The following is a 19,025-nucleotide window of genomic DNA, read 5'->3' as shown; positions in this document are numbered from 1 at the left end:
AATCATATTGTAGTTTATGTTATAAGTATACTAAGCACTCACTATCATATAGTATCACTTGCAACATACATTATGTATACAAAAAGAATCAAAATGAAACAACCTTTTATTCTGTAATGAATCAATCAAAAAAGAGGGTTACCTTTTTTGATTGATTCATTTATTTTAAAGAATGGTACACTGGAATAGACGAATGATTTTAACGCATAACTTTGCGTAGACGTTGGATACGAAAACAATGCTTTATATTTATGTTTCCACGTGACAAAATCCTAAAAATATTCAACGATAACCCCTACAAATATTTATTATAAAGTCATATATTTAATTCCAACACATAAATATACAGTATTTACAATATAAAAAGTTTGGTCCCTGTGGCAGTGTACCTTTAATGCAGGCGGCATTTCCTTGGTATATTGCGATACTTATTCGTTGAGCGAGGAAAGCATCAGATCTGGACTCACCGGTACTACCTGGCAGGCACCAATTTAAATGTTTAATTATCACCTGTGCACTTAAGCCCCACGATCCAAGCGTCACTAAGGGAAAAGGAACAACCTCATATTTAGAAAAGATTTATATTTTAGCCGTTTATTATTTTCTGCCTACTCTGGGGCCACGCCAGCTTTTGGGCTTGTCCGAGGGAGGTAAGACGGCGCTAATATGTCCACACAAGTAGCACCAAAGCCCGCCCCATCCTCCAAGAGATCAAAAACATCCCATATGGTCTTTTGCCATTGTCTTTAACAATGCCTATTGGCACCAAAATGGCTGGAACATTGACAGAGGCAGGAGAGCGGCGTATGAAGTCGTCGAGCGCGGCGTGGCGAGAAAGTCGATCTGCACTCTTTTGGTAAAGGAGGCCATGTCCAAGACTACTTACTTTAAAGCTACAGGAACACTTATGGGGAGTACAAATGAAATAATATTGATTATTATTTATCGTTAGACTCAAATTTACTGATTCATTATTAATGGCTTTATCATTTCACAGAAGGACAATTTGACAGATTTGAGTGAATTATCATTAAATTAATTAATAAAAGTGTTATTTACTTTTTGACATACTTAAAAAAGGGTTGAAAGTAGACTTGATATGTGCTCTAATGAAACTCGTATACGAATTATACGAGTTTCATTATATAATATATTATTAAGTAAGTAAACTATGTATATTTTGTAATAAATGTTGCCAATACCAGTATGGTATCATTAGCACGAACGAGTAAAATAAAATAGATTATGTAATGAACTAATACTAAACGCTCCCGTTTTTCATAATGTTAGGGCTTTTATGTGCTGTTTTGAGACACTGGGTTCATATACATGCCTCGTATATGAACCCAACCCGATACGGTGCCTCGAATCAACGGAGATTTATGAATTTAATGTTTTAATAATTTTGCTAAGTATTACTCTACTAACAATATATAGACTTATAATGATCTGAATTAAATGATTTTTATTTTTATTTTGAGGAACAATGGGTAGATTTAAAAAAAAATATCATCATTAATCAAAGTATACCAAAGATATCTATATATATATCACTTTTGCCATCTTATAGGTAGTTCAATGGTCCCTTTACTATAAAACTATTCGAACGGGAATCAATCAAATCTTTGAAGGCAGTTTCGAGTGCCCCACCAGAGTTGAATAACCTTGCAAGAAGTTTTCCGAATTTCGAAAAAAATGGTCCAAGACCAGGTCGGTGGATGTCTTAGACATTCCAATTAAAGCTCCTCTAATTTAGTTTTAGTAGTCTGTCTCAACAGTGTGTGTGCGTCTAGTGGTGTCGTAAATCTGCAGTGGCCTAGAGAAATTGACCAGCCTTGGCTGTTTAGCATCTAGCTTTTCCATCATGGTTTGCAGTTGCTGACAATAGTGTCAGATTCATCTGCTGTGAGCATCTAGCCAGATTTAAGAAGAAATTATAGTGAACAGTACCAGTACTTAGACCACCAAACGCACACAACTAACTTTTTCGGAGTCAATTTTCACTTGGAGCACGCCGGCTCGAGGCTTGTTCTGCAGGTCGAAATTTCTAGAACGAAAACGTAGGAATCAAAAACGCACTGTGTTTTCTTTTGCGAAGCCGCCGCCATATACCTTAATCCTTCGAGCCGTTCTGCAGCACTGGTGCCACGCTATAACTCGTACTCGTAAATGACGCGATATTTCATGTGGCTAGTACGACAAAGCGCCAATTTCATATGAAAGGATCTAATATATTATTTATGAAAAACTTGAATGCTCTCCGTGGGCGTATTAGGATCTCAACGGAAGCATGAACAAAGTTTTTTTGAATAGAATTCGTGTAACAAGCAATGTACAAATTGTATTGGAAATTGGTCCATTAGAGCTGTCAAAACTGTCATTTTTGTACAATTTACGACGAGCAATTTGAAAGAATAAGTTTGAAATACGACTTGTAAATTAGTGTATCGGGGTCATGAATTGAAATAAGCATGATATTCTAGATTGTTTTTAAATATATGATATTCATACAATTGTTTTAAGATACGTATTTCTTAATAGATGGAAAAACTAACAAATACCCGAATCTACAACACAAGAAATCAAACGAAATTTTGGTTCCTTACAACGGAGTGACAGAAACAAAATTGAATTATCTTTCCAAATATTCACTTTATATGTAAATCTCCTTTGTGTTTAGCATTGGTAAAACCTCCAATGTTTTCTTATTTATAAATACACAATCAATAGTCCGAGATCGTTTTAAAATGTACATTAATTTTTTTTTTTAGGATCTAAAATTTACCGATTTGCCTCCGCCTAAATACTTAGTCTGGCCATAAATACTGTTACAATTGAAAATTAACAAAATATTACATTTGAATTTAGAATCTGTCATTTTTATATCATTGTTTATCTATAAAAAGGTACCGTTACAATTGAAAATTAACAAAATTTTACATTTGAATTTAGAATCTGTCCTGTTTATATCATTGTTCATCTATAAATAGGTACTGTTGACCGTTCCGATTTTATTTCCTCGCTTTTGTCCATTAAAATTCCTTTTCCTACTTCAATCACTATTCTTGTATCTAATATAAATATTGATGTATATAGAATTTTAGCCAGTTTCATTTTTCATAACAATATAAAATTATAATCATTTATGTACTTATTATATACCTAATTTATCAGATCCTTTTTATTTCAAATTCCAATCCAATTTCCAAACCAATAAAATAAATCTAATAACACACTTCCTAACTTTTTTGCATGGCTGACGCACATACCGTGCAGGCCAAGAAAGGAAAAAAATTGGTACTGTTACAATTGAAAATGAACAAAATATTATATTTGAATTTAGAAACTGTCATTTTGATATCATTGTTCATTGGATTTTCTCATTTTGGCACCAATACGTTGTACAATATATTGCGATATTAAAATGGAGTGTGGTGATAAAGAGAACCGATTGATTGCATTACACAATGTAGGTACGGAGCCAAATGCAATTTTTAAAAATAAGCTTGGTATTAAAATTAGTAAAATTTTTAGTAAAACTATTAATAGGTACAACAAGACCTCCTCTGTTAGTGACAGAAAAAGATCTGGCCATCCACGTAGTATTTGTACGAAAAAGGTGGTCAAAGCAGCAAAGAATACCTAGAAATATGTATGTCGAATATAACGAGGAATGGTCCTTCCAGCAAGACTTGGCGCCCGGTCATAAAAGTACGCAGTCTTGGTTGGAAACGAACGTTTCGGACTTCATCAGAGCTGAAGACTGTCCCGAGTTTAGGATTATGATTTATGGTCAGTTTTAGAGAGTACGGCTTGCTCTAAATGATAATGCAATAATGCATGATAATTTGGACTCCCTAACACTATCCGTACGATTGCCAGTGAAGGATTTTCCCATGGAAAAAGTGCGTGCTTCTATTGATATCTGGTGTTACTTTGTTTCAGTATTTATGGCTAGACTAGGTATAGACAAGCTAGATTGCTTAAATCCTACTGACCTTATTAAAATTTTAATCTCAAGGAAATCGTTGCTACCATAACATAATAGAAGTACTGTTAAATGTAACCGCATTGGTCTGGGATCTATGTGACCGGAAGTTTCAATAATATCTCGTGACCCGTAGTTTGTGTGAACTTCAATCAAATTATTAAGAGAAAAAGAAAACTATGTGATATATATATAAATCTATTATAAAATATTTTATATTTATAAATTCTGTGACCTAATTCACTAGGAATTAAATCCGTCACTTTCGGAAAACCCTCTTTAAGTATTTATACCAACTGCTATCAACACGCAACTCGCATAGTCCTTACAATACATAATATAGAATAAATGTTTTTTATTCTTCTTATTAATGTATTTCCTTATAAAAAAATGGATTATGCCAACGTCAAGTGTTAGCCAACCCTTATTCGTTCCGAGAAAGATCCGAAAATTACATAATTTCCGACAATTTTACAAAAGAACAGATTTATCTTTGTTCATCACAATTTGACAGAATAATAAGAATTTCGTTTGATTTCTTGCATTATAAGATTCGTTTATTCGTTCGTTTTTCCACCTGTTTTGTTTGATTTTTTTGTTGCTTTAATAAACAGGTGATTTCACCATCTGCTCAAGACAAATTTGTGTAAAAATAAAAGCACACTAATTAATTATAACCCGTTGACAACTATTGCTCCCGAGGCTTATTCTTTATAAAGTTGCCCCGCCCAGTTCATACTAAGAAGCATCTTTCAATTAAATCTATCCCAATATATATTGATAAAAAATCTTCCAATGGAATGGATTCTCTTTTTATGGTATTGAGACGTCATATTGAGTATTAGCATATTGTTAATCGGCACGTGAATTGAGATGAAAACTCGATGGAGCGTCACGATCACATATAGTTCCACGTTTAGCCTCGAATATGAAGCCAGAGGAATACAGAAGCCATTTGCGTGTTACAATACACCTTTTATATTACGCTCTATGACAATAACTCTCTACGGTATCATGAAAGTGTCTACTTCGCTAGTAAAGTAAGGCGAGGACATGATCTAATGTAATAAAATTATGTTAATGTACGTGTAATTTTAATACTAACTTATCTAATGCCACAACCCATTTGCTCCATTGATGGTTTTATTTTAAAGGCAAGCAGGTGATTAGCGTTCAATGTTTGATACACGTATCAGTCGGAAGTTTGGGACTAATTAATGGCGGTTTTCTGAAAATCATAAAATATCGATTATCGACCGACCGACCGATGAATACCTATCAAACAGCCTTTTAGCCATATTTTAATAAAATAAATAAAATAAAATCTTAAATTAACGGAACAATTAATATTGTTTTAAGACAGAGTAGGAAAGTATAAAGGATCAAGTTACAGGAGAACGACGAGTGATATTTTACTCATTTAAACACATGTCTGACGAAGATAATCAACTTTTGGTGCAGTGTGGGTTTTAAGTAAACTCAGTAGCACACTACTACTACTTACTAACTACTTTAAAGATTGTTGGCGCTTTTTCTAGCCTATTTCTGTTCTTGTGAAACGTTGTTGATTGATGTTGACTGAATTGAATAAATTACGACGTTGGTAGCACAAATAGAGCTGATTGAGATGGTCTTAAAGGATTATAAATGGAAATTTTCTAGAAAATTGGTTAGAAAATGAATACTTGAGCAAGTCAAGAACGAAAACTTCAATATTAGTTTTTAATTCTCAGAGATAGATTGTTGTTTGAAGAATTTTCTATTATTAAAAATAAATAAAAACGACAGAAAAAGTTGTCAAAAACTATTTTTTACCAACATTCAAGTATTTTGATTACGTGATTCGAATTGTACGAATCTACATAAGTCTACGCTCCGTAGCAACAGTGGGCTACGAGAGTGTCTATTTCCGTTCGAATTTCCTTAGTAACAATTACTGTTACTACCTACATTTTAGCGAATATTTTGATGTATAATGATTATGAAATATTTCCCTGTATTCCCTTTATTTCTTGAACAACACATATTTTCAATATTTCATCATCATAGTAAATTCCTTGATATATTTAAATTTATAGAAAATTACCTGTAAGGTAATTACCGAGATTTATTTAAGACAATTTCTTATTTATAATTTGTATCTTTAAAGCACGAAACTGTCACGTTATTTCACATGCTTTATAAAATGGTAGTAAAATTTTACTCAATTGAATTGGTAACTGTTTCACCTAGTTATTATTTTAAGGTATGAAAAGGGTGAACCTCGCTACTTTTAAATTTTAGACGTTTCCCGTGAATACAGATTTATTTAACCATAATTTGTTTGAATACAGTGATAATACTAATTAAATATATAAAACAATATTGTAATATAGTTGGAAATAAAAAACACTAAATAGATTGCGATGTCGAAATATACTTTAGCAGGTTAAGGCCGTATAACTATTGATGATAAAAAAATATTATGTGAAACTCAAGAGTTGAATTTTATAATAACCTTTTAGCACGTTCTACTTCATCAAGTTTGACCTTTAACATCATTGTGCTGTGACTGAATTGCCGTCAATAAAGTTAAAAGCCTTTGTATCGTCTGAAATGTGGCGCAACTGTGATCAACTTCCTCGCCAGTATTGTTCACTTGTGTACAAGGAATTAACCAGTTTTTTTATAATAAATATTTATGAATAAATAGTTATATTATTTACAAAATTCATAACCAGTATAATATTAATTAAAAAATGATAAACAGGAACTTAAAACAAATTTAGAGTCCTTACCCTAAAGGGTGTACCTTTAATGCTGGCAGCATTTCCTCGCTGTACTACGATACCTTTTCGTTGAGGGAGGAAAGCTCCAGCACGAGGCTCGCCGGTACTACGAGTATATACCAGCCCCCAACTTATATCTTTAATTACCGCATGTGCACTTTGAGTCCACTTATAGTTTAAAATTATACAATTGTTAATAAAAAGAAATATATGTATTATTTTGCAAGTAAAAAAACCTGTGTGCGTGTACCAGTGTACACACGTAAGAAGTGAAACTTCTTTAAAACCTTTTTTTTTTTCGAAAAATTATCTACATGCAACTTTACAAATATTGGTTAAATAAAGATAAAGTTTAACAAAAGCTTTCTATTATCATAGACATGAATACAAATAATACAATTATTTCATTTTACTTTATTACTACTAAGATTATTACAAAATTTCATTAATTGTAATATAATTATTACTATCATTGTTATCGTTATTATATATTTTTGTTACTAGTGGTTTCGAATCCCTTCGAATCAACCGTGGTAGGGACAAGAAAAAAATGGCACGTAACGGAAAAATGTGACGCGTAATGGAAAAACAACTTTAATGTTTGATCTTATTTTTGACAGGTTGTTCAGTAATACCAAACCAAAATTTCTAAATATCTATAATATTTTCTGAGAGCTGTCTAATGTACATCTGTTTGTAAATAATTAGTTACCAAGAATGTTACTAAATATTTATATCTAGTCTGGCCATAAATACTGTTACATGAAAACTTTTCCTTTTTTCAACTTTTTAATTATTTCGAATTTGGAACACGTATATTATTTTAAAAACTTCTTTCGATTTTCCGCTATTTCAGTTTTCTTCGTGTTCATTATCCAATTTTAATATGGAATGGGGTGTTAAATAAAATAGGATTGCAGCGATCGCCTTGCACAAAGTGGGTATGGAGCCGTGGGTCATATTCCAGACTACCAAGTACTATCAACAGATACAACAACACTTCGTATGTCGAAGACAGAAAAGATCGGCGCGGCCGCGTGCTGTAACGACTGTCTATGCTGTTAAAGCCAGCGAAGTTGGAAACAAAAAATATTATCGCCAGAAATGAAGATTCCCAATTATAGATTCGTGCCCCAACAGATTAAAGGGCTCTATAAAAGCCAAAGGTGGCCATTGCCAATAGAATATGTTTAATTTTTTGCTAAGACTAATAAATGTAATAAGTATAAATTTTATAAATATTACATTACTTTACATCACTGATATTCATTTAAAATAATTTACATCGAATTAATATTCACAATCTATACGAAATTTATTCATAAACAAGTTATTCAGAGGCGTTAGGATATTATTAATTAAATTAAAACTAAAGTGTCGGCCTCGGCCTCCACGTAAACAGAAATTATAAAGTTTATTAAAATTCTTCAAGCGTTTTGTGGATTAAAGTAACACTTTGAAAGTACTAAAATAAAACTAATTTTTCAAATTAAATTACTTTACATAATTTGATGTTTATTTTTTTAGTGTTAGCAATATTTCTAATATATCAATTAATGTACATTCAAGTTTCAAATGAAACTAGAACCACGATGGGTTTTAATAAGACGTATAGAATAATATGACGTATGAAATTTTAATAGAATACATAGTAGAAATCTTCTGTGATATCTTATGACCATGATCGGTGTAGAGCTCACCCAACGTCGTGGCAACTTAAAAGTGAAAAAAAAACACGAAACATTTTTTGTTATATAATTCAAGTCAAATGAGTCAGTTGCTTAAAGGGACCTTATAAATGGGTATTCAGTTCCTGGTGGGAGCGAAAGTTTAATTATCAATTATTTTCTACATTTGGGAGCAGTGATGGCCTTGTGGCTTCAGCGTGCGACTCGCATCCCTCAGGTCGTAGTTTCAATACCCGGCTGTGTACTTTCCTTCTATGTGCTCTTCTCGCTCGAACGGTGAAGGAAAACACCGTGAGGAAACCGGCTTGCCTTAGACCCAAAAAATCCACGCCGTGCGTCAGGCACAAAATGCTGATCACCTACTTGCCTATTAGCTTAACATATGATCATGAAACAGAAACAGAAATTTGAGGCCCTTAAAAAGGTTGTAGTGGCTATTGCCTTCTTTTTTAAAGATAACAAAAGAATTTCTACCCAAAGATAAGAAAAGGTTATTAACCGCTTTTCATACTAACGAATCTTATAACAGCCCTTTGTTATTAATTGAATCCTTTCTCGCTTATTAAGCAGACCAAATTACAGTTTAAGAAATTTCTAAAAGCGTTATTTGAATAGCTTATCCATTTTTTTAATCTTCAGTTTTACGGTTATTTAAAACTTTATATACAAGGACAAGGAACTTTGTAAACATCGAGTTGCTAAGTTTAATGGGTATATATTATTTTGCCCTCGATCGATATTAAATTTTCTATTCATTGATTTTAAAAAGGCTGGCAACGCACATGGGAGTCCTCTGGAAATGTGTGTGTCGATGGGTGGTATTACTATCAGATGAGCCTCCTGCCCGTTTGCCCCCCTGTTATATAAATATGTGTGCGTGTACTAGTACACACGTAAGAAGTGAAAGTTAAATAAGATAAAGTTTAACAAAAAGCTTTTATTATCACAGATATTATGTTTACCTAACTTACTAAGATTATTACAGAATTATTGTTATCCTTATTATATATTTTTGTTATTAATGGCTTAGAAACAAACGTGGTAGAGACAGGAAAAAGGTGGCGTGTAACGGAAAAATGTGACGCGTAATGGAATAATGTGACAGTTTTTTTTTTACAAAGTCAATTATTTTTTTTTTAAATTAAGAAAATAATATGTTCCCATAATTTTATGTAGCCCCTGTTATTATATTTGTTAATATTTATGTTACCGCATTGTTTATATTCACGACAGCCGAGAACTTTTATAACTTTATTCATTACACCACAGATTATACACGCCGCGCTGCTCTTGCAAAATTAATGAAATTGGCATATTGATTTTCTGTTAGTAAAAAGTTTAACACTTTCACGTATAGGTCTCGATGAACCAGAGTTTGATATGATTATTCAATTTTATACATGTAGATATTTTAGTCTAGTAGTTTGCGAAATAAATGACACATCTCACATATCATGTCGCGTATCACCGCTCCTTGGACAATAAAAATGCTATTGACTAATAATAATCGAACTGAAAGTCCCATCGTTTTCTCTTTGGTTTCAGATTATTACCCTGAGTAGTTGATTCACTGGGTATAGCGGTTCTGTGGATGATTAATACCCATTCAAGTGTGCCTAGATATCTTCATAATTTAAATACGCAACGTTAATGAAAAAATATTAGGTTTTTAAAAATTCGACGCAGGGATTTTTTTTGTATATACTATGGTCTATGAACCCTGATTGGTGGACTTAAATTTCGCACTTAGACCATCATTAGGTCCGTTGTGCCCAAAGTCTTGGCTAACTAAGCCAGCCTAGCTCCATCCAGAAGCTCCGGGCTCTTCGCAGGCTCGACGGACGGACGGAGCGACCTCTCTGATCGGATCAGATCTGGATTTCTGTATGTTGGTTAGCCAGTTATTCCAGGACGTGGATCGCAGTAGCAACGCGCTTCCGATGTTTTAATCCAAAAAATTCTAGTTAAACTTTCAATAATAGATGAAATTTCTTGTTTCAGATAACCCACACAGCTACAAAGAAGTTGAAGAAGGTATATTAGAATTATTGTTAGATTTAAACCAATTCAACCCACGCATGAAATGAAAAAAATTGTTGATTGTATCAAAACTTATAATTAGTAAAGCTTAACACGGACACAATAAAGGCTCTAAGTTTAAATATCTGTATACTATATAAAAATATTTAGATGAATAACATATACAATAACTATATTTAGAGGATAGGTTTTTTTATGAGAAGCATGATGTGAAGCATTTTTTTTCATTGGTGTACATTGAATCGTTTTCGAATTGTGCGTTGCCGGCCATTTAAGACGTGGTACGCTCTTTTCTTCCTACCCTAAGCAGAATTGGTTTGGAAATACTTCGGTGGGCAGCTGCTTCCACATAGCTGTGGTGCGCAGCAAAAATTGCCTTAAGAAACGCTCAGTTGTGGAACGACGGCCGTCGAGGTGATACGGATGGTACTTTGTATTCTGCCTTGACGTCGGGCAAGACCTTTACTATTCTAGATTTAAAGATGACCATAGTTTGCCTATGTTCTATTTAAACAAACCAAGTTCAAAGCTAAACCTAGTAACACATACATATAAGTTGATTATCGTTCTAAAAGTTGAATTTTCTATTTAAATTTAACACTCGAGCATGGAATAAAAAATTAAAAAAAAAAAGTGTAAAGTGTAAAAGTTTATACCTATATCTATTCTATTACTGTTTCTACACTCTGGTTTTGACCACAACATAATAATTTGATTAGTAAAATAGTGATTTATCATAATTGACGCATGGGAACTCGGTCATTGTATTATCCTACAAAAGGAAGCAGTTAATAAGGGCCGTGTCCTGGTAACAGTTCTGTCGTGAACTGAGGTCAATCAAGTCGTAAACCTGATTTACACTTCCTGATTCCTTATTAACACGTTCGCTTTTGTTCCTAGCCATTTTACAGCTTAAGTCGCTAATTATTAAAAACTTAAACAATGAAATAAGTTTCTGCTCTGTGCTTCCTTAACTTTTTTCTTGAAAAACGTTTCTTTTTTCAAACTCAAATAAACAATATCTTACATCTAATATAGCCATTTTGGATATTATGGCCTCAATGAGACGAATCAATTTTTCTTTCTTTTTTTCTTGTTTCAACTTGTTGCTTAGGAAGTTATCTCGAAACATGACCAATATTTTACGCAATCGCATTCGTCAATCCACATTTCCGATTTATTTCTTCTTTAATCCAACATATTTCTCATAAACAAATCGGTAAAGTATTGTCATTATTTCTTTAAGATTAGAATTTGTTTGCCTTTTCACAGGGTATTTATCACACAAATGAGTACGCGTAAGTTCGTAATAGCTTATTATAACTTTTATTCCAGAACCGAACGTTCTTTTAAGCCACCTCTCACCTCTCACCTCTCGCCACCTCTATGTTGATAGCTGCCCACTGATGTATTTCCGAACTAATTCAACTAACAAAACAAAAGGTACACTCTGTTCTGTACCATTTTTTTTTTGTTAGTTTGTTTTACCCTTTACACACTGGAAGTGTCCCTAAGCGGCGGTGTCACTTAACATCAGATAAGCCTCCTGCCCGTCTTTTAGCTTTTATACAATAAAGCACATTTTCTAATGCGTTCCATAAAATCATAATTGAAAATTATGTGAACTCTGTAGAATTAATAACAATTAAATAATAAATGTAATAAAATAATTTCTGTATTATGACAAGGCACGGCAAGGCATTTCGTTGATGTTTTTAAGCAAGTTTAAGTTGTTGTGATAAACTTTTTTTTATATACTTCGTCGATTTCCAAGACAAGCCGGGTTTTCACCGTACGAGAAAGGAAAATCTTAGTTTGGGAGTTACAGGAAATCATTAGGAGTAGTGCATATATCAAACCTTTTAATTTTTATGACCATACCATTTTTAAGATATAGTACAACACAAACAAAAAAAAAATTATACCTGACATTAAGAAATAAATATTAACCTATAAAGTTAAATTATTAATGACACAGGCAAAGCATATGTCCCATTTAGACTTACCCATTATATTAGGTACATATGAAATTGACGTTTTGTCGTACTGGCCATTTTGACCTCAAATATCTCCTCTTTAGGAAATCCTAATTAATTTTTTTACAGCTATTTACTTGCTTGTTTTTCGAAAACCATAATTCGTTTCATTTTCTAGTTTAATTTTTTTTTCTTTACGTTCTATTAATGAAATGGAAAACATGAAATATCGCTTTATTACCGAATACGAGGTCCACTGTGGCACCAGTGTTGCGCCATACACTCAAACGATGTGTATGGCGATGTGTATGGCGAATATGGTTGGTGTCGCAAAAGAAAACACAGTTCTTGGTTCCAACGTTTTCGTTCTGGAAATTTTGACCTGCAGAACAAGCCCCGTGTATACCAAAGTTGATAACGAAGAGTTGAAGGCTATCGTGGAAGCGGATCCGGATCCGGATAGTCATAAAACTGTATTAATCCAGTTGAAGCAAATTGGGAAGGTGAAAAGCTCGAAAGGTTTAACTTCATGAATTGAGTAAAGAAAATCGACAAACGCGCGGAGACTGCTTCATTACATTAGTCAACCGGTACAATAATGAAGGGATTTTAAATCGAATCATTACCTGTGATGAAAAGTTGATCCTGTACGTTAGCCGGAAGCGCTCATCGCAATAGCTGAACCAGCCAAATCGTACCCAACAGATTACCATTTTTTTTTATTTGGATAACTTGTAATAAATTCAACTCATGGGGTAGTCGAAACCGCCTTCAAAGATTTTATTGTTTCCCGTCTGAATGTTTTTTTAGTAAAGTGATCAATGCACTACCGACAAGCAACTTAATTAAATATATTTTATTTTAAAAAAAACAACTTTTTCTTCCTCTAGTACAAAACGGCAATTTTATATCTTACTTATATAAAAAATTAGATACGTTTTGCTAATGTAATGAGGTAAAAGTAAGACTGCCTAATTACACATAAAACCCAAATCAATGTGCTCATTGATAAAATTAACACTACTGTCGACTTATCCATGTTGATGATTTACAAATTAACTGCCCTGTGACATGCAAATAGGCCATTTCAGCTATTCCCATCCAATCTCGGATTTTATGCTCTGACGCACGAATAACGTCTAAGTAATCTGATATGTATGTGAATTTAAAAGGAATGCTTATATAAGAATAAAGTTTTAATTGTATAATAGTTTTACAATATTTTTAATTACAATAATATATTTAAAAGTAGCAAAAATAATTTAAATAAAAGATTTAGAAGGATAAAAAATTAGAATGAAGAAAGAATTATAAAAAGTATTAAAAACAATATAAATAAAATTGTTTATTACTTATTATAAGACGTGGGCTGGAGATTTGTAACCATGGTAACCATGATAACAAACACTTACGTCTGTTCAAGAGAAAAATCTATCTATTATTTGTTTATTTTTTACAGAAATTAATAAGTCGAGGAAAAACCTTTCAAGTAGTTGTAGTTGTTTTTACATGACTTGCTGATACACAATTTAACAAAGAAACAAGCACTGGCCGGATGTTCGTAGACTATTTTAGTTCGTAGTTATTCGAAAAAGAAATTTCATATTTTATACGTGATAGGTATATTTCATTCGTTGTCAAAGTCAAACTAACATTTGGTACCCTCTTACAATGACAGTAATAGCGCAAACATATCGCTATCGATAATATAATAATAATAATAACATATATACAATAATAGACAAACTCATTGATTTCTCTTTATTGTGTTCTGTGTCAATCAGTGAACTACCTATTTTATTAAAATCTTTGTATAAATTTCAGAAGCGCATGAAAAGCTTAATATGATTTATTCATTTATTTTAAAATATATTTCACATTCTATGGCGAGGGCCGTCACTAAATTGCTGTTTCATAACTCTTACACCAGGCATGTTTTTACTTCTTTAACGGCGTTGTGCATATACATAGTTGCTGAGTCAATTAGTTACCTTGAAACTACAAGATATAATATATCTAGGTACAGCTATCATGTCAGATTGCATGGCTTCATTGCCTTCCGATCAGAATTACGTAAAGTCAATGTCAGATACATTAGTGCAAGCTGTTAGACATCAATAGGTGATTAGTATTTTTACTGTTCATGTCTACTTCGACTTCAAAAAATTCAAATTCAAAAACATTTATTAATTTATGTAACACAATGTACACTTATGAACGTCAATTAAGAAATACTACTACATAATATTAAATGCTTCTAATTTTACATAAACTGCCAGTTCTCAAATCTCGTAGAATGGACGAGAAGAACTGGCAATAAACTCTCCGCCACGTATATACTTCTTCGTTTAAATAAAACTATTATTATATTATAGTTTTATTAATAATATAAATGTGATAATACAAAAAGCGTCCTATGTGGGTATTAATTAATGAAGTATCTACTTACCTCTTCTCTAATGTAATTGTTATAATTAAAGAATTTTGTTAAATTAAGGGATACGCCCATACAATTCCAATAACATAAGATAAATGTAACACGATACAACGATAAAAACGCTACACTATTAGTTACAAACAGTATTTAAAGAAATGTAATTTAGGATACATCATATTCTCATTATATTTTTTTAAAACCATAAATATTTCGTAATATATTACATATTACATTCTATTGAAGGTAAATTAATACATTGTGCCTTTCACGTCTACTTCAAACGTACGTAATTAATTTAATCATTGAGTTTCGGAGTTCACTGGCCTAAGTTAATTTAATATTTGTGGTTTCTGTATTGTCCTAATCTAAAATATATACAATACTGTCGTAACTGCTGCTCAATTTACAATGAATTGCTTTGTAATAAATATAATAGATGCCTTTGTACAAATCATATTAATAACAGACTTTAAAAATATGTGTGAACTGCCAGGCCTTCGTGGATAAGAAATATCTTTTAAGTGTAATATTGTATTACAGTATTTAAGGAAATTATTTCGCCCCTAATACAATATTATCCAACATTATTAATGATCATCTATATTATGTACGTGCTCTTAAACCTGACGTATTGCATTTGAACCCCAGCTGTACACTTATACCTATTTCAATTTTTTTTAGGTAGGTATATATAAAATAAACTAATGTTAATAATGTAAACAGGTTGTGAAATATGGACACGAGGGATGATGATGAGCCACCACCAGATCCGGCGGCCAGAAAATCTCTCCATCATGACTACACTGAACAGGACTTTGAAGGTGCGTATCATTGATAAGCGATTTCCTCCAGACAACCATGTATTATAATTGTAACCCATTTTTCTTTAATACTTTGAGAAAGAGAGAGTAATATATTGTCGTTTCAAGATTAAGAATTGTCTTTAGAAGTGAGTTTGTACTAGACTATCTTCTGGCTTACCATGTTGTTTTCTTTGAATGCAAACATAATGAGCTCCATATATAATGTTAAAAAACAAGTTAATGTTTAAGCGTAGAAGCTAATAAATTAGATTTGTTTTAACTTTCATCTTTAGACGATTTTCAGACATTTTCAAGTTGTCCTGCTCGCTTTGAATTAGTGAAATGGAAGTAGGTCGAAGGGTGAACGAGGGTTCTACGACATACCAAAGTAGGTCCAATGTTTGCGTAGGATTGTATTTTCAAGTAATCCTACGAAATTCGTAAATTTTTTATATACTAGAAGATGAATTTTACAGTTGCGCCAACCAGCCAATATATTTACTAAAATATGTATAAATATGTGTTATAATGAAAATATACAATACTTCAATCAAATAAAAATATATAAATAATTTGATTTTAGATCAGATTAAGATTTATGTTATGTTAAGATTTATGTGAAAAAAATAGTAGATATGGCTGAATGCGTAGGATTATATTTTTAATCGTACTAAATTTCTTGAGCTCATTTTTTATAAGCTATTTATCAAAAGATTTTATTAATAATTATTTTAAGTAATTACCTAAAATTTACTTGAATAGAAAGAAAATATATTTGTTTGACCTAACATTTGGTACACCTAGATGAGCAACTCTGTAAATGTTCAATTAAATCAATATTTCTTTAATAATATTGAAATTTAATATAGTTGGAATATATATTTTGGTTTATTTGATACATCGAGTATCGCATACTTTTTTTAACAACGCGTGAACCAATCAATGTGCTTCCATACGTGAACGTGCCCAAATCGGATTGATTGGAGCTGTCTTAAAAAAGTTCAGAAAAATAAAAAGCTAAAAATTGCAGCCTTCCTGTAAGCCAAACACTTGGTGATTATAAAGCGGGTGGCGGGAAGTTTCTTACCACGTCATACTACTACTACTACTCATCCGCTATAAGCGCCCTTCGGATCTATTAGTAAAAGTAAATTAAGGCCCATTCCCATTTTTTTGTTACATAAAAATAATTCGTGTACATTATTATATGAAAAAATTTATATTACCACCGCAGCTTTTAAAAATCTGACATCACTGATCACGTCAATGTCATAATATTGAACCCATTCGTTTATAAGCTACAATGCCACAGATAGGGGATTTTTAAGTCGGGAGTTAACAAAGTCGCAACTAGGTATAAAACAGTTGTTTTATTATGTTACTATTACGTTTGGATATAAAAAAGGTGACTGAACTACGAATCAGTAGTAAAGTAAAAAACCTTTTTTACGTTACAAACAGTTGTCTATTCAAATACAGTGTTTTCCAACAAAACCTCCGTTTAGACTGAGATGTTCTTTACTAAACTCTCGAGATTGCGCCTACTATGAAAGACAGAAGGAAAGGAATACTTGGTCATAAACGTACATAATACAAAAAACACTTACTTTTATTTTTGATATTGCAGGAATATTTAAAGTTTGGAAAAGTATAAAATTGTCTGCATTAATTGATCGTAACATAAATTTTTAAAAACTTCTATCTGTTTAACGAATTCACGTAGGTACAAGCCTACATCCTAATTATTATTTTACTTTTGTCTCATGGACTTTAAGAGCTTAAATAAAGATTTTAGATTACATAAGACAAAAAGATCAAAGGATATATCATCATCAGAGATAGACTCAATTTGACTTTCGTTTCATTGAGATATTTCGCTGGGAATTGAAACAAGGACCTCCGAGTCGGTAACCAGTTAGCCACAGAGATGGTCAGAGAGTGTTACACGTACCTAATAAAACTAAAATCTCAGACGCTTTTTGAATTTAACAACACTTTGAAGCAAAATTTTCAAGTACAAAAACTTTTGAAATTAACAGTTCTTTGAGGCGATGCTATCGAAATGCGTAGTTTCCTTCACAAATTGATATATACGTATAAACGTCATACGTACGAGACGTATGTTGTTTATACATATCTCAAACACTTCTTTGTTGTATAAAATGGTTACGTACCTACACAATATTTTATGTTTTACATACAATTTTACAAGTTTTTGTGCATTTGATTTATTCAAATTATATTCTGACTCATTGCTGACTATATTTACTTATTTATATAATATAAATAACTGTTACTATTAAACATATTTATCATTAAAAAAACGTTCGAGTCTTTGGTCGCGTATCCTCAAATAAATTTCTATGCAGCGTAATAAAAGGGTCGTAGGAAAAATGTTCTAATATAAATCACATAAAATGACACAGCAGTGACACGATACTATTATAAAGTATCTCACATTAATAAAGTAACACGGCTTTAAGTTGTGTAAAAATATTCATAGTGAGGCAATAGATATTATTTAACTGTATGTATATACAATAGCCGTTACAAATAACAGCCCGGTTATAACGAACCTTCGTGCCTACAATTTTAATATTGTTATATTGCGTGAACAAGACATTACCATGGGTAAAAACGTTGTAAATTTATTCGACGTTCTGGTGAATAAAAAAGCTATGTATAGTTTTTATATATATTTAGTGGAATTTTGTTTTATATATAACTTTATTCATATAGTAAACAAGTCCACTTATGAACGTCAGAAAAGAAGTTAAATTAATTCTAAATTACATTTACTACCAGTTCGCAAGTCAAGGGCGTAGAGCGGGGAAGAAACTCTCCGCTACTCTTTAAAATCGCTAAGTTTTGAGACATACAAATTGTTCGAATTGGAGCAAATCAATCCCAAGGATTAGAGTCATTTAAATATTCACCATAAGCTTTATTGATTAATTTACGTTGGAAGTTTAACAATGGAAGTCGTATAAAACTATCCACAGATAACTAGCAATGCCAGTTAAGAGCTATGGAAAGTTCGGTCAGGTGCAGATTATATAAAATAGTGTGATAGACCCACCTTGAGAGGTTTAGCGAAGCCGTATCGGAATAAGGTCAGGTTTACACGATTTATGGCGGAAAGAGGCTTTGAAGGAAAATGGATTAAATGCAATGTTACTATAAATTTATCTATCTGTAATTACGTAACTGTAATGTTAATTTTGATTCTCAATAGACAGTTGGGATTTCCATTAGTTGCTAATAATAAATTAAAATAATTTAAGATTACCATGAACTATTGAGTTTTTTTTATAATGCATTGTTT

At 32.0% G+C, this 19,025-nt stretch overlaps 1 protein-coding gene across 6 annotated transcripts in view; it reads left to right on the top strand.

The window, feature by feature from the left end:
• LOC123708781 (sodium bicarbonate cotransporter 3) overlaps positions 1-19,025 on the top strand; it is a 34,276-nt gene that overhangs the window by 242 nt on the left and 15,009 nt on the right. For 4 of the 6 annotated variants that reach the window (XM_045659660.1, XM_045659662.1, XM_045659659.1 and 1 more), the window contains exons 2-3: positions 10,446-10,478; positions 15,621-15,718. In XM_045659660.1, coding sequence (XP_045515616.1) covers positions 15,631-15,718 — 88 coding nt within the window. In that variant the 5' untranslated portion in view covers positions 10,446-10,478; positions 15,621-15,630. Of the gene's footprint in view, positions 1-10,445; positions 10,479-15,620; positions 15,719-19,025 lie in introns of those variants that run through there. The other 2 variants (XM_045659664.1, XM_045659663.1) reach the window with 1 other exon arrangement.

Source organism: Pieris brassicae, chromosome 4 (genome assembly GCF_905147105.1).
Source record: "Pieris brassicae chromosome 4, ilPieBrab1.1, whole genome shotgun sequence".
Taxonomy (NCBI): domain Eukaryota; kingdom Metazoa; phylum Arthropoda; class Insecta; order Lepidoptera; family Pieridae; genus Pieris; species Pieris brassicae.
The sequence above is the reverse complement of the archived record's forward strand: the minus strand, read 5'-3'. Positions and strand labels throughout refer to the sequence as shown.